This window comes from Canis lupus, chromosome 2 (assembly GCF_048164855.1).
Source record: "Canis lupus baileyi chromosome 2, mCanLup2.hap1, whole genome shotgun sequence".
NCBI classification, from domain to species: domain Eukaryota; kingdom Metazoa; phylum Chordata; class Mammalia; order Carnivora; family Canidae; genus Canis; species Canis lupus.
In genome coordinates, this window is record NC_132839.1 from 2,994,393 (window position 1) to 3,014,840 (window position 20,448).

General features: G+C 36.1%; 1 protein-coding gene and 1 long non-coding RNA gene across 19 annotated transcripts in view; one reads left to right on the forward strand and one right to left on the reverse strand.

The window, feature by feature from the left end:
• TMEM232 (transmembrane protein 232) overlaps positions 1-20,448 on the forward strand; it is a 248,986-nt gene that overhangs the window by 158,105 nt on the left and 70,433 nt on the right. The window contains exon 16 of one of the 17 annotated variants that reach the window (XM_072788155.1): positions 14,637-14,695. The exons of the other annotated variants lie outside the window; for them this stretch is intronic. Within the exon in view, the coding sequence (XP_072644256.1) occupies positions 14,637-14,682 (46 nt within the window). The 3' untranslated portion in view covers positions 14,683-14,695. Of the gene's footprint in view, positions 1-14,636; positions 14,696-20,448 lie in introns of those variants that run through there. 17 annotated transcript variants of the gene reach the window in all.
• LOC140611412 (uncharacterized) overlaps positions 1-20,448 on the reverse strand; it is an 86,279-nt gene that overhangs the window by 9,747 nt on the left and 56,084 nt on the right. The window contains exon 4 of one of the 2 annotated variants that reach the window (XR_012012629.1): positions 15,249-15,622. The exons of the other annotated variant lie outside the window; for it this stretch is intronic. This is a non-coding gene — a long non-coding RNA (uncharacterized lncRNA). Of the gene's footprint in view, positions 1-15,248; positions 15,623-20,448 lie in introns of those variants that run through there. 2 annotated transcript variants of the gene reach the window in all.

Here is a 20,448-nt window from a genome sequence, read left to right on the forward strand (position 1 = left end):
ATATAATCACTGCTTTCTGCATTTTTAGCCACTAAGGTGGGATAATGAAAGGAAGGAAAAATATAATTAGAAATGGACTGTTTCTGCTCCTGTATGAGCACCAAGGATTGTTTTCTCTTTTTTTTCCTCCCAAAGGTTCTTTTTCCAGTCTCTGGTAGTTCTCTCAAATGCATATGTTGATCACTACTCAGCTGAGTGGGGCCTTCTAGAGATCTCCAGGGCTCCCTCTCTATTAAGCTCTCCAGCAACTTGCCCTGCAAACTAGCTGCTTTGGCCTCCTTTTATAGCCACCTCCATTTCTTCAATGCAGGCAACTGATGAGTCCTGGCTGGATTCTCCCTCCCTACACCCTAGTTTGATGACTTTGCCTGGGTGGCAGGTTAGGATAATGGGGCCTTTTCTGTTTCCTGTCTCTGAGGATTGCTGTCTATCATTTTCTGATGTTTAATGTGTTGACAATAGGTTTTTAAAAATCTATATAAATTTTCCTGTTTTAAAAAATCAGTTTTTCAAACAGGAACATACATTAAGTTCAGTTACTTCATCCTGCCTAGAAACTGTCATCCATATTAAAACTACGATCTATAATGGATAGAATTTTGTAAATGGTGCCATAGATATCAAAATGTTTCTTTCCTATGGATATCCAATGGATCCAGCATAGTTTTCAAAAAGAAAAAGAGATAGCCTTTCCTCATTGCACTGCAGGGTCATCTCGATCATAAATCAGGTGACTGTATGTGAGTGGTCTTTTCTTGGACGGTGTTTTGTGCCATTGATTTACTTCTATATCTTGAACTAATATATCTTGAACTAATATCTTGAACTATATCTTGAACTAATATCATCGTCTGAATTTCTGTGATTGTATCAAAAATATTTTTGTATGTATAATAAATCTTGTTTAAAATATTTGTTCTTCTACTTCAGTATTACCTTAAGGCTCTTCAGGCCCTTTTAATTTTCACACAGATTTTACCATTGCCTAATGAATGTTGCATACAGAAGTTAATTTTGGGAAAAATACTATCTTGAGTATTGAGACTTTCAGTTCATAATCATAGTATATTCCTAAATTTACTAAGATGTTCTTTAATTTCTGATAATATTCAGTATAGAGCTCTTAAATATTTTTTGTTACTATTCTTCTGGATATTTGTTTTTTTTTATATATATAAATAGTATCTTTAAAATTGTATTTGCTATTTATTGTCATAAAGAACTGGCAATGTTTTTGTGCATTTTGTATACAGCAGCCTTATTAAATATAGATAATAAGTCTAAAAATATATCTTTGGATATATTTATCTGCTATATACAAAGGTTACTGAGGATAATAATACTGTTTCCCTTTTCTTTCTCCATCCTAGTACTTACGTGTTTTGTGTACTTGTCTTGCCTCATTATAGTGGCCAGGACCTTCAAGTTATAGTTGAATAGAATTGATGATAGAGTACATTTCCTGAATAATTCCCATTATCATGGATAAAGATTTCTTTGTTCTTTATTAGTAACTATCTTTTTATTTTTCTTTATTTGCCATAGACTTTTGTTTCAAATTTTTATTTAAATTCTAGTTAACATGTAGTAACTAAATTCTATGTAAGTGATTCATCACTTACATGTAACACCCAGGGCTCAATACAAATGCCCTCAATACCCATCACCCTTTAGCCCACCCCTACCCACCTCCCCTCCATAGTTCTCTAGAGCTAAGAGACTCCATGGTTTGCTACCCTCTTTTATTTCCCTTCCCCCACATTCATCTATTTTGTTTCTTAAATTCCACATATGAGTGAAGTCATATGGCATTAGTCTTTATCTGACTTTTTTTGCTTAGCATAATACATTCTAGCTCATCTACATTGTTACAAATGGCAAGACTTCATTATTTTTTTTATGGCCGAATAATATTCCATTTGTGTGTGTGTGTGTGTGTGTGTGTGTGTGTATATATATACACCACATCTTCTTTATCTATTCATCAGTTGATGGACATTTGGGCTCTTTCCATAATTGGCTATTGTTGATGATGCTGGTGTAAACATCAGGGTGCATGTATTCCTTTGAATCAGTATTTTTATATCCTCTGTGTAAATACCTAGTAGTGCAATTGGTAGGTCATAGGGTAGTTTTCTATGGCAAGGAAGAAGTCAAACTTACAGTATTCACAGACAACATGATACTCTGTGTAGAAAATCTAAAAGACTCTACCAAAAAAATTACTAGAACTGATACACAAATTCAACAAAGTTGCAGGATAAAAAAATCAACATTTATAAGTTGGTTACATTTCTTTACACCAATAATGAAGTAGCAGAAAGAGATGAAATCAAGCAATGAATACCATTTACAATTATACTGAAACCTGTAAGATATCTAGGAATAAACCTAACCAAATAGGTAAAAGATCTGTACTCTGAAAACTATCGAGCACATGTGAAAGAATCTGATGACACAAAGAAATGGCAAACATCCCATGCTCATGGACTGGAAGATTAAATATTGCTAAAATGTCTATACCACCCAAAGCAATCTACACACTTCATGCAATCCCTGTCAAAATACCACCAGCACTGTTCACAGAACTAGAACAAACAATCCTGAAATTTGTATGGAACCACAAAAGACCTCAAACAGCCAAAGCCATCTTGAAAAAGAAAACCAAAGCTGGAGCATCATGATGCCATACTTCAAGCTGTGTTACAGAGCTGTAGTGATCAAGGCAGGATGGTCTTGGCACAAAAAGAGACACGTAGATCAATGGGAGAAAATACAAAACCTAGAAAGGGACCCACAACTGTATGCTCAATTAGTCTTTGACAAAGCAGAGAGGAATATGCGATGAAAAAGGCAGTGTCTTCAACACATGATGTTGGGAAAGCTGGAGAGCAACGTGCAGAATGAAGAATGAAACTGGACCGCTCTCTTATGTCATACACAAAAATAAATTGAAAATGGGTGAAGGATCTACATGTGAGACAGGAAACCACCAAAATCCTAGGGAGGAACACAGGCAGCAGCCTCTTTGACACTGGCTGTACCAACTTCTTTCTAGACATGTCTCTGGAGGCAAGGGACACAAAAGCAAAAATTAACTCTTGGGACATCATCAAGATAAAAAGCTTCTGCACAGCAAAAGAAATAGTCAACAAAACTAAAAGACAACCTACAGAATGGGAGAAGAAGATATCTTCTTCTCCAACTAATAAAGGATTAGTATCCAAAATCAATAAAGAACTTACGAAACTCAGTGCTCAAAGAAGATGTAATCCTGTTGAAAAAGAGGAAGATGACATGAATGACATATTTCCAAAGAAGACTTCCAGATGGCCAACAGACATGTGAACAGATGCTGAACATCACTCATCATCAAGGAAATACAAATCAAAACCACAATGAGATACCAACTCACAACCAGTCAGAGTGGCTAAAATTAACAACACAGGAAACAACAGATGTTGGGGAAGATGTGGAGAGAGGAGAGCCCTCTTACACTGTTGGTGGGAATGCAAGCTGGTGCAGCCACTCTGGAAAACAGTATGGAGGGTCCTCAAAAAATTAAGATGGATAAAGTTTTCAATAAATCACCATTATTTTTTTTATTAGCTGTGTGTTTTAGAAATCATCTTTAATCAAGTTAAGTAATTTATATTCCTCATTTACTAAGATTTTTTAAATTATGAAATGATCTTGGATTTTATCAAATATATTCATGCATCTCTTAAAATGATGATTTTTTAAAAAGAATTCTGTTAAACTGACAAATTACATTGTTTGATTTTAGATTTGATAAACTGAACTTGTATTCCTGGAATCATACCCTTGTGATCATGATATAGTTTTTATATACCACTCAAAAAGATTTGCTTAGGTTTCATTTACAATTATTACATCCCTACTCATAAGGAATATCATTAATTATTACTCTTTCTTTTCTACATTCATATTTAAAGCTATAAATTTATTTAAGGCAATAATTTGTTATGGGCTCAAACTATCTCCCCCAAATTAATATGTTGAAGTCCTAGCCCTCAGTACCTCAAAATGTGACCTTATTTAAAAACAGAAGTATTGCATATAGAATTAGTTATGAGGTCATGCTGAGTGAAGTGGACCCCTAAATCAATAGGACTAATGTTTGTAGAGAAAGGGAGAATCTGGATGCAGATACACAGGGAGAATGCGCGGTGAAGATAAAGGCATATAGGAGGGTGATGCAGCCAAAGCCAAGGAATGCCAAGATTGTCAGAAAACCATTAGAAGCTTAGATATAAACATGGAACATATTTCTCCCTCACAGCTCTCACGAGAGAACAACCTTGCCAACACATTGATCTTGTCTAATAGCCTCCAAAAGTATGAGACTATAAAATTCTATTGTTGATGCTCCTTAGTTTGTGACATTTCTTCTTTACAGGAGTTCAAGTGAGCTAAACAGATCTCACTGAAAGATTTTTATCTTTTGTGTTCAGTAGTTTTAAATATGATATGCCTGTTATTTTCTTTGTTTTTGTCTTATTTTTTGTTTGCAAGCTTTTTGGAAATATTTCGTGAGTTTTAGAACGGATGGCTCTCATCGTTTTGCAACTACGCTGCAAATGCTCCTTTGATTTTCAGAGGTGTTCTGCTAGTGTTAGCTTCCCACGCTGCATACTTCGGGAATTTGGCAATACTTCTAAAGGAAAACTGGCTGGATTCTGAACTCATTAATTATTTAATTTTATCTCTCCAGCCTGAGCAGACCACCAAAAGTTCTCATCATATTTCTGTCCCTCCATGCAAGCAAAGCCCAGATTTTTAGCCTCTTATTCTGCATTGACAAGCTACATGGAGAAATAGTATGCAGGAAGGATTAGCACATCTGTTTGGTTTTCTTCCCTTGAAGACCTTTCTTATCTGGTCTTCGTTGTTTTAGCAGCACTATGCCTTTAGCAAGGTGAATGATCTAAACTTGTGTCCCCCATTTTCTTGGTGGGAATATAGGTCTGATACCATCTTAATTGCTTTTCTGGTTATAAACATAATATGTATTTTTCATTCAAATTGAGAAAAAGAAATAAGCCCTCACTTACCCTTTTCCTATCAACCTTAGATAATCCTTTCCAGATCTATTTTTTGGAGGTGGTTTACCCAGTACACAAACACACACCCACATACTTTGGCCAACCACTAAGGGATCACTGTGGCCCCACGAACTTCAAAACCTAGAAATAAATATACATTAATGGATAAGGGGTAAGATTATAATATCAAAAAGTCCTCATTCAATCAAGGTACTTTACTCTTCTGAGTGAAAAAAAAAAACTCATCTATCTAAAGAAAGAATGGGTCAACTTAGGGGTCTAGTCAGCAGTGGAAGCAGAGAAAAGTGAGTGTTGCGGAAATCAGCTCTAATTTCCTTTGCTCTGATCTTTTGCTCGATATGCAAACTTGAAAACAAAACAAAATTGCTTTCCTGTGTGGAACTGCCTATAGGGAGAGATTATGCTGCTAAATTAGTTCTTTTTGTAAATCAATATCTGGCATTCTGTTCTTGTGCATCTATTTTTAAAAATTAGTTTATACAAATCTACATTAGAGACTGATCTACCTTCCTGCATTGATGTAACATGCATCTGTCTCTGAGGTACGGAGGGAATAAAATGGTGGGGCTCTGTCTGGGTAGTTGCTGTTCTATTACAAAGGGACATAGCTGAGATAATAGGAATCCATAGCATTTGGAAAGACCTGAGAGCTAAACTTACGTATAGCATGAAACTAGTATATATTCTGTATCATGAAATGACTGTTAAAGTTCCATGCTTCCAGCCCACTAACTACAAACACCCAATCTGTCCACAGATGCCTTTTACTCAAATAGCAGTATTTACTTAGTTAGTAAGTAGCTTATTTATTTTACTTAGTTGAGATTATTTTGTATATACAATTTTGTAATCTGCTATTTTCAGTTATTCTTAGAATGTGAAGGTTTTTCCGGCTCATTAAGTCTCTCTAGAATGAAAATGTCATGAGAGTAGGGTTTTTTTTATGTCTTGTTCATTGCTAACATGGTACATGCTCAGCAAATATTGGGAGAATAAATCAATAAGTGAACTATTATTTAACTATTGACTACTAGTCAATTAGTAGTATTGAGTACCATATATTGCCAGCAGGAGTCCTAGCTCGTTTAACCAATTCTCTGTCCTTGGTCATTTAGTTAATATCCAAATGTCTAACTTTTTTTAAGTTAAAAGAAAGTATAATTTATTGTTGCATTTTGTTCATAATACATATACCTAATATCCTATTAGGAGAAAATACATAATTTTGATAACGTTGAATGTGTCCTTTCAGAAACTTGCTATGAGTCATTAGAAATAGAATTTTCCTAACATTTCTGCAGCTGTTTCAGATTGGAAGTGGTGCTGTTACACCAAAGTCTGCTCTGAAAAGCCTATTTCATTTTTCCTCCCAGTTTTATTGATAAATAATTGACATACATCACTGTATAAGTTTTAAGACCTACAAAGTGATAGTTTGATTTACATATTTTGTGGGATGATTACCACAGTCAGTTCAGTTAACGTCCATCTTCTCATATAAGTAGAAAGAAAGAAGAAAATTTCTCCTTTGATGAGAACTTTTAGGATTTGCTCTCCCAGTGCCTTTTCTATATATCATACAGCAGTGTTAGCTACAGTCATCATGTTGGACATTACATCCTGTTTTATTTTTACCAAAAATGCACTGACGACTGAATTTGTAGACACATGGTTGGGCACATTTTATTATTTAGTTCAAGTTCCTAAATTAGCAGTTTTGTACACGTGTTAAATTTTTGGAATTGCCAAATTGTTAAAGCAACCTTTATAATGTTTATTTATATACCAAAACACTGATAGGGGCGGTTCTATTTAAACAGCAAATTGAAATAGAAATGTTCTTTCAACGAGAGGTATTTCTAAGGAAAGAAAGTGGTATTCAGATCCCTTTACTGAAAATTGGATCCAGCTAAAATAGTAGGCAGCCTAACTTCAAGGCTGGTAAAGGGTCTGGGCTCCAGACTACCCTTTCGTGGGACCTGCCTTGTCATAGGATGTTAACTACCAATCACAGATGACACTGAGGAATGTCTTAAGAAGTTGAACGTGACAGCTTTGTCAGGTAGAGGTCCCAGTGACGAACAGAAAACTAGACACAACCACAGCGCTGAGGAGCTTCCAGTTTGATGCCTCACTGATATATTATTTTATCAAGACAGCTTCCCAACCAGGCTGCTCTTCTTGACCTGGTTTTCCTTGTCTTTGTCTATCAGCGTATTCATTTGACAGCGTGCTAACGCAGGGGCAGAGAGTGAAGACAGATTTTTCCCTCTGCATCTACACTGAAGATCTCTGCCCTTTGGGAGTGCTTCTCTTGGCGTGGTTTGTTAGATGGCCTCAGGTTTCTTCGGGAACGTGGCCTGCTCATAAGGATCTTACTGACCTGGGGAGCCTGGTTTCCCGTGTTTTACCAGGACAGACATTAGCATGCTTTGCTTTTAATTTCCTGCCTCAAAGTCCTTGGAAAACCTTTGTAGTTAGTGCGCTGGAAGCATGGAACTTTAATAGTCGTTTCATGATACAGAATATACACTGGTTTCATGCTATATGTAAGTTTAGCTCTCAGGTCTTTCCAAATGCTATGGATTCCTATTATCTCAGCTATGTCCCTTTGTAAAAAATTGTTTTTAATTTAAATTGAATTAACATAGGTGTATTATTAGTTTCGGGATAGAATGTAGTGATTCATCAGTCTTATAAAACACCTACTGCTCATTACATCAAGTCCTCTCCTTAATGCCCATCACCCAGTGACCCCATGCCCCCCGCCCACCTCCCCTGCAGCAACCCTCAGTTCATTTCCTATAATTAAGAGTCTCTTAAAGTTTGTCTCCCTCTCTGATTTTGTCCTCAGCTATGTCTCTTGTTCAAAATGTAAAGTTCTTCTTCATTTATATTTCATATGGAATGATTTCTCTTGTTCTATAAAGATGTTTTTGAATATGAGAACTGTATATCCTCTGACTGATGGCTGTGTTATACCTGAATAAATTTGAGCTTAAAGGTCATACCATATGCTAGCAGGGCTGGCCGCCTGGGTGTCATTTACATTTATCCCATTCTTCCAGGTGCAACCGCCTACTAATTAATGGCATTTTGAGCAAACTGGCAGCATAAGTTTAGATCCCAGACTCAGTCTGGCCCCCTAATGTCTTGTCTAGCCTTGCAGCTTTTTTTCCTTCTCTTCTCCCCAGCTTTTCTACTTTTCAGCCCCCATCAACACAGTCCCAAGTTGCTGACTCAAGCATTGAGTAGTGAGATATTATTGTCCAGTAGCAACATTACAAGTCTGTATTTCTTGTGCAGCTCTTGTCCATTTTCACTCATTTGATATTTATTGAGCGTCTACAATCTGTCAGGTACTGTACTCTTCTGATTAAAAAAAAAACACTGAAGTGGCAATTCCCTCCTCTGGCTCTTTTAGTGTAGGAATAAAAATAACTATATTTTAAAAAACTGTATTATCATAAGTTCACTGTGTGGGAAGTGCTATGAAAAAGTTCAAGTAGTGGGAAGAAACATTAGGTGGAATATGGCTTTCTTGAACAGGGTGGTCAGGAAAGGCCTCTCAGATGAGGTGACATTTGAGTGAAGACCTGGTTGATGAATAGATATAGCTTTGTGAATCCCTAGAGGATGAGTATCTCATATAGCAAGCACAAAGGCCTTCAGATAAGAATTGTCAGCCTGCCCTGTGGAATGGGCAGAAAGAAAGCCCCTGGGATGGAGAACACAGAGGCCAAAGGAGATACAGGAGCTTTGGTGGGAGGGTGGGTACCCTAGGACAGGTGAGACGCAATGGAGGGTCTGGAGTAAGGATGGAAAGGTGGGGTTGGAGAAGTGTTTGAAGGTAGAACAGTAAATACTTACCAACTGAAGATGGAGAAAAGGAAGAGAAAAGAGGTCTTGGGAATAAGTCCCACGTGTTTGAACTCAGCAAAGGGAGAATTATGCTGTTTAACTAAAATAAGAATGGTTTGGAATGAGATCAAGGGAAAAGACAGGACTAAATGGGCAAAAACAGTATGCTTGGACATGTCACATTTAAGATATCTACTAAACATCCAGCTGTGATATGTATAGCAGCATTTGTGCGCATGAGACAGAGGGAGACGGAGAGAAGGGGCAAAGTATCTTTAAGGATAATTTTTTTAAGTACTTCAAAAAATGATTTGAGCAAAAATAAGATTTGCAATAGTTTTAGAATAAATGTTTAGCATCCTAATCAAGTATTTTGGGGGGATGGCTTTTAGTTCTGATGCAATTTCAAGCAAAAGAAAATTTGCCAGAGGAATACAGAGGATATCCATACACCCTTTTTCCAGAATCACAGATTGTTAGCGTTTTGCTGCTTTTACTTTATTATGCATTGCCTGTTATCTGTCCATCTGTCTCTTCACACAAACACATACACACACATATGATGTATGTATGTCAGGCACAACATACATTTTTACCAAACCATTTGAAAGTAAATTGTAGACACCCTTTATCCCTAAATACTATAGGGTATTTTCCAAGAACAGGAATATTCTCTTATATAAACACAAAAAAATTACTGAAATTAGGAAATTAAAATTGATATAATATTGTCCTGTAATTCACAATCCATATTCAAAATTTCCCAATTTTTCTGAAAATTCCTTTATTGCTATTTTCTCCCCCTAGGTCCAGGATCTAGTCCAGAATCATACCTGCACTTGATTGTCCTAGCTCTCTTGTCTCATTTATTATGCAACCGTTCTCCAGCCTTTCTTTGTTTCTTTACCTTGCCCATTTTTACAGACTACAGGCAACTGCATTGTAGAATGAAACACAGTGTGAGTTTAAATTTTCCTCATAATTAGATGCAGGTTATTTCATCTTCAGCAACAGAAGCACAGAGGAGATGTGTCCTTCTCAGTGTATCATATCAAGGATGATATTAGTTCCATTACTGGTGATTTTTTGTTTCTTGGGTAAGATTGTGTCTAATAGATTTTTCCACCACAGAGTTACTCTATATTCTAACTCTACCTACTAGTTTTAGTGTTCATGGATATCTTCTGTATGATATTTCTTGCATAGCGATCACAGTTGCAAAATTGTGATTTTTCTGCCTCTAGTGTTTCTTACGAGTCCACCGTTTTCCAAAAAGAGCTTTCTCCTTCTTCCTTCTTTGCTTATCTATTCATTTACTTATTATATCACTATTTTCTTCAATGAGTTTTAATCTATTATTCTCATCATGTACTTGGTTCTATCTATTGCCAATCAGAGCCCTTCGGTCAAGTTCCTGTGTCATTTTGACTCAGTCTTTTTTTAAAGTGCTTCCAGACCTTGTGGGACAAGATACTTTTCACTTTATATCATTCCTTCCTCAGTTTTGAAGTCAGCCATTTCTTCAATGAGCCCTGGCTCCTTTTAGTGAGGAATAGTATTTAGAAACCATTAAGAAACCAAGGCTCTTCATAGCTCACCAAATACTTTGAAGAATATTTGGAAGTCCTACTTCACAGCAACTTATTTTTAATACCAATGGCCAGTAGGCATGAGCTGGTAATATTTTTTAATCCAGTCGTATGAGGTAAAAGGCAGGACTTATTCCTAAGATTTAAAAAAAAAAAAACCTTTGATTTTGTATTTTTAAGATCAAACTCAGTGCTATGTGTCTTTGAAGCTTTGTGTACCTTTTGACATTAGGAGACATCAATTCTGCTAATGGATCAAAGAAGAAAAGCTTTAGTGCAAATAAGAGTTGGTGCACGTAGTCTAAAAAGAGTCCTACTCTGTCTAGCATCGGGGGCAAGGATTGCTACAGATATCATTGAAAATAGCAGAAGGTTGATGTTTCCAAGGCAATAGCATAAAGTAGGATCTCTAATATCTGTATTTGTTACAGGGAAGTATGTAAGCAAAATAATAAAGCTGGAAAAGAAATGTGCCCGGGTCAGTCGCTACCATGCCATCCAGTGGCCCTACCTCCTCAAAGATGTTTGATGACCATCCCCAGGGATAAGTTCCTATTAGCCTCACAGAGACATTCATTTCGATTTGATGCAATACACAATGCAGGATGGGAAAAAAGGAATTCAGTGAAACATAACTGTAATGTTTCACATGGGATGAAATTTTATACAAGTTAGCTTAGCAAATACTTGGAGTCTTTTACATACAGGACTTCTAACCAAGCTGGCACAGTAGGTACGTACTTTAAGCCCTAGACTATTTCATCCCTTCTAACTGCTCCAAACACATAGAAGGTGTATAAAAATGGCTTTTAAAAGTAAGTAATTCATAGTCATGCAAAAAATGAGGAAAACATATCCATAAATAAAAACCATAAAATAGTTGGAGTAGTGAGTGGGGCTTAGCATGGTGGCCAAAAGCGGGTGTAGACTTCCTTGGGTTCAGTTGCTGTGGGGTGTCAGGGAATAAGAGCACCCCAACATGAGTGGGGGGCTGTGACCAACTGCCATAATTTCAGTCAGCTCCCCTGCTGTCCTGAAAGGCGCTGACCATAGATGCTATTAATCATGCCTGGGCCCATGGCTTATATCAGGCTGCATTCCCAGAAAATCAGGATGACACAGCTCAAACCTCTAAGCTAGGAACTGAGCTAAGACTCTGCTGGCTCATTGATTTGCAGTATCTCCAGGTACCTAAAGCAGGAGAGCTCCACAAAACCAACAGGTGACCTTGTTTTGTATTAGAAACCAGATCACAGGGACGACCTGAAGACCCAGGAGAGGCTGAGCAAAGAGAGTGAGGAGGAAAACAAGTGAAGAGTGAAGGATGAGAGAGACAGAGAGAGAGACAGAGAGAGAGAAATTAAGACCTTAACTTAAAATTAGCTTGCAACCAAAATTCCCACAAATGAACACTATAAGAGAATTAAGAAAAAGAGCAGATGAAAGATGGATTAAAAAACTACAATAACAGAAAGAAAATTAAAAATAATAAGCACACACAGATCTTCAAGATATAACTGATGAGAGAACTTCCTTTATTTATAAGAAGTTATGATAGGGGAGCCTGGGTGACTCAGTTGGTTGAGTCTGCCTTGGCTCTGGTCATGATCCCAGGTCCTGGGAATGCCCCGCATCGGACTCCCTGCTCAGGGGGTAGGTCTGTTTCTTCCTCTTACTCTGCCCCTCCCCTGCTTGTGCTCTCTCTCTCTTAAATAAATAAATAAATAAATAAATAAATAAATAAATAAATAAAATCTTAAAGAAGTTATGATAAAGAATGGCAGAAAAACACAATTCCCATCCTCAAGGAGTCTATGATGATAAAGATTCTCTCTCTGTCTTTGGGTAGATGATAGATATGGATATAGTGCCTTTATCACCATAAGCAAAGAGTGAATATATATGTATATTATATATGATATATAACATCTGACTTTATTGACTATTATATACATGTATTTCATTACTTTGCTGCCTTGTCCAGTCAAAATACATGCAAATTTTAGAATGCATTATTATTATCTAATTGTGGCATTTGCAGTGATTTTTACAAAAAAGATGAGATGTTCCCTCTAACATATAGCATTATTTCTGTTGGAAGATATTTGAATTCTTTTAGCCTATGGCCCCTAAGTTGTCTTCAGTGACTTCTTTCTCTAAATGAGGTGTTTGAGATTGGTCCGCATTGTTGCATATATTTGTATATTCCTTTACGTAGCAGACTAGATTTCACCACATGAATAGAGCAAGTTTTTATCTATACCTCAGTCTAGGACCATCTGGTTTCCAGTTTTTTGGTGACTATGAATATAGCCACTCTAAATGTACCCATAAACATTTTTGGATAAATGTGTTATTATTTTACCTGGATAAATACCTAATGGTGAGATATCTGGACTGTATGTAAAGTTTTATAAAACTTATGTTTATAGTATGTTTAGTTTTATAAAAAACAGCCACACTGTTACCCAAAGTGGCTCCACTCTTTTGCCTTCCCCTCTGGAACATAACAAAGCTCTAGTTGTGAGTTGTCAGGGTTTTTTTTTTTTTCCTAATCTTTGTTTTTTATTTGTAGACATTCTTAAATCTCCTTTGCCTAATGATTACTAATGCAGAGCAAATGTTCATGTACTTATTTAGCATCTATCTTGTTTTGTAAAATATTTGGAAGTTTAAAAAATCATGGATATAAGTTGTTAGATACCTGTTTTGCAGATATTTTCTATCTGTGGTGTGTCTTTACACCTTCTAAGGCAGTATGTTTCATAAAGAAAATGTTTTAATTTTGATGAAGTCCAATTAATGACTTTTAAAAATTATGTATTGTTAAAATACAGTGTTATATCAGTTTCAGGTGTACCAGATAGTGACTCAGCAATTCTATACATTACTCAGTGCTCATCATGAGTCCACTCTAAATCTTCATCACCTATTTCACCCATTCCCCTTCCCACCTCCCCTCAGGTAACCATCAGTTATGATGCTTGAGTGTCTGTTTTCTCCTTTGTCCCTTTTTTCTTTGTTCATTTGTTGATTTCCACTTATGAGTGAAATCATAGGGTATTTGTCTTTCTATGACTGACTTATTTCACTTAAGATTATGCTTTGTAGATCCATGTTGCAGCAAATGGCAAGATCTCAAACTTTATAGAAAAAAAAGTTTTATTTATTTTAGTGAGAGAGCAAGTGTATGCAAGGGGGAGAGGAGCAGAGGAAGAGAGAAACTTAAGCAGACTGCGCTGAGCGTGGAGCCTGAGGTGGGGCCTGATCTCATGACCCTGAGATCATGATCTGAGCCAAACCCAAGAGTTGGATGCCCAAATGACTGTGTCACCCAGGTGCTCCAAGCAATATTCTTTTGCATGTGTGTGTGTATATATATAGATATATATACACACACACATGTACATATATAATTATTATATAATTATATATACATGTTATATGTATTATATGTATATATTGTATATTAATATACATTAATACATTAATATATAAATATACATTAATATATATTAATGTATGTATACATGTATATATGTGTATTATATATTAATAATACACACATATATATTATACACACACACACACACCATCTCCAGTATCCATTCATCTACAGACAGACACTTGGGTTGCTTCTCTAATTTGGCTCTTGTAAACAGAGATGAAGTCAATATCCAAGTACATGTATCTTTTTGAATTATTGTTTTCATATTCTTTGGGTAATACCTAGTAGTAGAATTACTCACATATATGGTAATTCTGTATTTAAGTTTTTGAGGATCCTCCATACTGTCTTCCACAGTGGCTGCACCAGTTTGCATTCCCACCAACAACGTAAGAGAGTTCCTTTTTCTTTTTCTTTTTTTTAAAGATTTTATTTATTTATTCATGATAGAGAGAGAGAGGCAGAGACACAGGCAGAGGAAGAAGCAGGCTCCATGCAAGGATCCTGACATGGGACTTGATCCTGGGACTCCGGGATCACACCCCAGGCCGAAGGCAGGCGCCAAACCGCTGAGCCACCCAGGGATCCCCCGAGGGTTCCTTTTCCTACACATCCTTACCAACGCTTGTTATTTCTTGTTTTTGATTTTAGCCTTTCCAATAAGTGTGAAGTGATATCTCATTGTGATTTTGGTTGACCTTTCACTGATGGTGAGTGATGTTGAGCACCTTTTCATGGATCTGCTGGCCATCTGTATGTCTTCTAAATGTCTGTTCATGTCTTCTGCCATTTTTAAATTGGATTATTTGGGGGGTTTTATGTTGACTTTTATAAGTTCTTTACATATTTTGGATAATAACACTTTATCAGATATGTCATTTGCAAATATCTTCTCCCATTGTGTAGGTGGCCTTTTAGTTTTGTTGTTTTCTTTGCTGTGCAGAAGCTTTTTATTTTGATATAGTCCTAATAGTTTACTTTTGCTTTTATTTCCCTTGCCTCAAGAGACTTATCTAGAAAAATGTTGCCATGGCCAATGTCAGAGAAATTACTGCTTGTGCTCTCTTATGGGATTATTGTGGTTTCAGGTCTCACATTGAGGTTTTAATCCATTTTGAGTTTATTTTTGTATATGGTGTAAGAAAGTGGTCCAGTTTCATTTTTTTTACATTTTTTAATTCAAATTCAATTTCCCAATATACAGTATGACACCCAGTGCTCATCCCATCAAGTGCCCTCTTCAGTGCCCATCACCCAGTCCCCCCATCCCCCCACTCACCTCCCCTTCCACAACCCTTTGTTTCCCAGAGTTAGGATTCTTTTGCATTTAGCTGTACAGTTTTCCCAACACCATAGTTTGAAGAGACTGTTTTTTCTCCCACTGCATATTCTTGACTCCTTTGTCAAATATTAACTGACCATATATTTGGGGGTTAATTTCTGGACTTCTTCTATTCTGTTCCATTCATCTATGGGTCTACTTTTCTGCCAGTATCAAACTGTTTTGATTACTATAGGTTTGTAGTATATCTTGAAGTCCAGGATTATGAGACCTCCAGTTTTGTTCTTCTTTTTCAAGATTGTTGGCTGTTCAGGGTCTTTCATGATTCCATACAAATTTTCAGATTATTCTAGTTCTGTAAAAAAAAAATGCTATTAGTATTTTAGGAGAGAGTGCCTTGAGTCTGTAGGTTGCTTTGGGTAGTATGGGCATTTTAACAATATTTGTTCTTCTAATTCATGATCATGAAATATCTATTTGTCTCATCTTCAATATCTTTTCTCTCTGTTTTATAGTTTTTAGAGTATATAGTTCTTTCACCTTCTTGGTTAAGTTTAGTCCTAGATATTTTATTATTTTTGGTGCCATTGTAAATGGGATTGCTTTTTTAATTTCTCTTTTTGCTGCTTCATTATTAATGTATAGAAATGCAAGAGATTTTCGTATGTTGATTTTGTATCTTAAGACCTTACTGAATTCATTTATCAGTTCTAGTAGATTTTTAGTGGAGTTTTTAGGGTTTTCTATATATAGTATCATGTCATCTGCAAGCAGTGAAAGTTTTACTTCTTTCTTGCCAATTTGTATGCCTTTTGTTTTTCTTGTCTGGTTGCTGTGGCTAGGACTGACTAGCCAGTGCTGTGTTGAATAAAAGTGGTGAGAGTGGACATCTGTCTTGTTCCTGATGTTAGGGGAAATGCTCTGTTTTTCCTCATTGAGTGATGTTCACTGTTGGTTTTTTCATATATGGCCTTTATTACGTTGAGACCTGTTTCCTCTCACTACTTTGTTGAGGGTTTCTTTTTTCTTTTTTTGGTTGAGGGTTTCTACCATGAATCTATGTTGTACTCTGTCAAATGCTTTCTCTGCATCTATTGAAATGATCATATGGGTTTTATCCTTAGTTTTGCTCATGTGATGTATCACATTGACTAATCCTGCATAAGAGAAATCTCTTGTGATTATAGTGAATGATGTTTTTAATGTATTGTTGGATTTGGCTTGCTAATATTTTGTTGAGGATTATTGCCTCTATGTTCATCAGAGATACTGGCCTCTAGATCTCTTTTTTGCAGTGTCTCTATCTCAGTTTAATATCAAGGTAATGCCGGTCCCATAGAATGAATTTGGAAGCTTATCTTTGTCTTCTATTTTTTAGAATAGTTTGTGAAGAATATATGTGAACTTTAACCTTCTGGGACTAGACTTTAGTTTTTGTTGTTTGTTTTGTTTTTATAAGCACACGACAATATTTAATCTTATTTATTCAAGGGCCCCCAGTGCAAGCATTAAATAGAGCATGAGCTTTGATTCTGTGAGCCCTGATTAATATATTTAGGAAGAAAGAAGCAAACTGTGATCCATGTATATGGATGAAAAACTAAAGACTCATGGTTAATCACATTATAGTTTTAAATTTCTACAGCCTAGAAGCCTGAAGTCACAGATCTTTTAGGTCTTTCTGGATGTCCCACAGGTATGCACTTTTCTTGAGCTGAGGAACCTTATCATCCTTCAGCTTCTGGTTGATAACACTGATTAATCCCTGAGCATTCAGGATACATGGGAGACTCTGAAACGCTTTGTTCTCAAGGCCAAACATTCCCTTCACCATTCTTGCCACTGAGTGTATCTTGCATAGATTTTTAAACATGGATTCAGTGAGATCAGCCACACTTAATCCAGTAGCCCAGCTGGTATATCCTTTTAACTAGATCTTATGCATTTCCTTCCAGTTTTCACTGTCATTGTCTGTTCTCATTTCTGGATTTAGTTCCTGGAGAGAAATGCCTGCCATGTTCACTCCACACAGCCACATGTGAATTGCCATGTTTCCCCCAAATCCATCAGTGGCAGCTGCTGGGATGGATGCCACATTTTTCAGCCATAAGATAGTGAAATCCAGCAGAAATCCAGATCATACCCATTTCTATTCACTGTGCTTGGATAGTCCATTTAGTTTCTGGGTAACATATGTGAGAATATCCACTGGGTTGGAAACCACAATTATGATACAAATAGGACTGTACTTGACTATCTGAGGAATAATGAATTTGAAAACATGAACATTCCTCTGCACCAGACAAGATGTCTTTCTCCCTTCTGCTGGTGGGCTCCTACTGTTACCACCAAAGTCTTAGAATTGGCAGTCACAGAGGCATCTTTATCTGCCATAATTTTAGGAGTCTGAAGAAATAAGCTCCCATATTGCAGACTCATCATTTCTCCTTTATTTTTCAAAACATCCAAAAGGGCAAGTTCATCTGCCAGAGACTTTCTCAGAATTCTGATGGCACATACCATACCGATTTGCCCAACATCCACTATAGTGATATTATTTTTGGGGACAGTTGCCTATTCTGCAATTGGTGCTATCAGTTTTTCTTTGAGAGTTGCCACTGTGGGAGGGACACCTGAGTGGCTCAGTGGTTGAGCTACTGTCTTCAGCTCTGGTCGTGATCGTAGGGTCCTAGGACCAAGTCCCGCATCAGGATCCCCGCAGGGAGCCTGTGTCTCCCTCTGCCTGTGTCTCTGCCTCTCTCTGTGTCGCTCATGAATAAATAAATAAAATCTTAAGAAAAAAGAAAGGGTTGTCATTGTGCCCAAGAGAGAAATGGCTAGAAGAGTCATGGTAAGAAGACATGTCAGTTGTGTGTCTCCTCCAATCTGCTTATCGGGAGTTTTTATATTACAGATTCAAATTTTCTGTTTCTTCCTGCTTCAGTTTTGACAGGTAATACGTTTCTAGGAATTTATCCATTTCTTCTAGGTTTTCCACTTTGTTGCTTTATAATTTTTTTATAATATCCTCTTATAAACTTCTGTATTTTTGTGGTGTCTGTTGTTATCTCTCTTTCATTTCTAATTTTGTTTGAGTCCTCTTTCTCTTTTTTTTTTTTTTCTCTTTCTCTTTTTTTAAATGAGTCTGGCTAAAGGTTTATCAATTTTGTTGATCTTTTCGAAGAACCGGTCCTGGTTTCACTGATTTGTTCTACTGGGTTTTTTTAGTTTCTATTTTATTTTTGCTCTATTTTTTACTTCCTTCCTTTTACTGGTTTTGGGTTTTGTTTGTTCTTTTTTTCTGTTTAGATGTTAGGTTAGGTTTTTTTTGAGTTTTTTTTCTTATTTTTGAGATAGGCCCATATAGCTATAAACTTCCTTTTAGTATAGCTTTTATTGTATCCCAAATACTTTGGATTGTCATGTTGTCATTTTCACTTGTCTCCAGTATTTTTTATTTCCTTTTTGATTTCTTTGTTGACCCACATTGTGCAATAGCATGTTATTATTTTTTAAAATAAAAGTAACGACCAGTTTTTCCAATAAAATAAAATTGCAATGCTTTAACTACATTAGCTAAGAAAAAAAGAAAGTAGGCTCAAAAATCAAAATGAGAACTAGAAGAGAAAAATACAGCAGATAAACACAGAAATGCCTAGTGTAGTAACAGATTACTATAACCAAATATATACTAACAAATCAGATAACTTATTTAACATCCATGTATTTATGCTCTTTCCAGATTTATTCTGTGGTTAATGTCTAGTTTCATAGCATTGTGGTTGTGAAAGATGCATGGTAGGACTTCAATCTTTTTTAATTTGAGACTGTGTTGTGGCTTAGTATGTGATCTATTCTGGTTCCATATGCACTTGAAAAGAATGTATATTGTTTTAGGATGAATTATTCTGAACCTATCTAGATCCATCCTTCCAATATGTCATTCAAAGCCATCGTTTCCTGTGTAATTTTTCTGTTTGAATGCTCTATTTATTGATGTAAGTGGTATGTTAAAGTCACCTATTATTATTGTGTTACTATTAATTCATGTTTGTTATGTGTTTTATGTATTTGGGTACTCCCATGTTGGATGCATAAATATTTACAATGTTTGTATCTTGTTAGATTATTCCCTTTATGATGTGTTCTTTTTTCTCTTGTTACTGTCTTTGTTTTAAAGTCTATTTAAAAAAAATAAAATAAAGTCTATTTAGTCTGATATAAATATTGCTACCCTGGCTTTCTTTTTACGTCCATTTGCAAACCAACTGCTTTCCATCCTTTCACTTTCAATCTGTATGTGTCTTTAGGTCTGAAATGTGTCTCTTGTAGGCAGAATATAAATGAATCTTTTTAATTTAATCCGTTCCATCACCCTATGTATTTGATTGGAGCAGTCAGTCCATTTACATTTGGAGTAATTATTATGGGTATATACTTACCATTTTGTTTTATGATTGTTATTGCAGTTCTTTTCTGTTCCTTTCTTGCTCTCTTATGCTTTGCTGGCTTTCTTTAGCGATATACTTGGAGTCCTTTCTCTTTATTTTTTTGCATATCTGTAGTGGTTTTTGATTTGTGGTTACCATTAGGTTTAGAAATAATGTCTTCTACATATGGCAGTCTATGTTAAGTTGATGGCCACCTAAGTTTAAACCCATTCTTTACTCTTCTCACCTCTTGTCTTTACATCCTTCTATTTTGTGAATCCCCTGATTTTTATAGATATACTTAATTTTACTGCTTTTGTGCTTCTAATTTTCTTTCTCCTTATGGTCTTTCCTTTCCTTTCAGAGTCCCCCTTTTAAAATTTCTTGTAGGGCTGGTTTACTGGTCATGAATTACCTTAGCTTTTGTTTGTCTGGGAAACTTCAACTCCTCTTTATTCTGAAAGATAGCTGTGCTAGATAGAGTGTTCTTGGCTGCAGATTTTTTTCCTTCAGCACTTTGAATATGTCATGCCACTCTCTTCTGGCCTGCAAAGTTTCTTCTGAAAAAATCAGCTGGGGTTTCCCTTGTATGTAACTGTTTTCTCTTGCTACTTTTAAAATTCTTTTTATTACTACTTTTTACCATTTTAATTACTGTGTGTCTTGATTGGACTGCCTTGTGTTGATTTTGTTGAGGGTTCTCTCTCTCTTTGCCTCCTGGATCTGGGTATCAGTTTTCTTCTCCAGATTA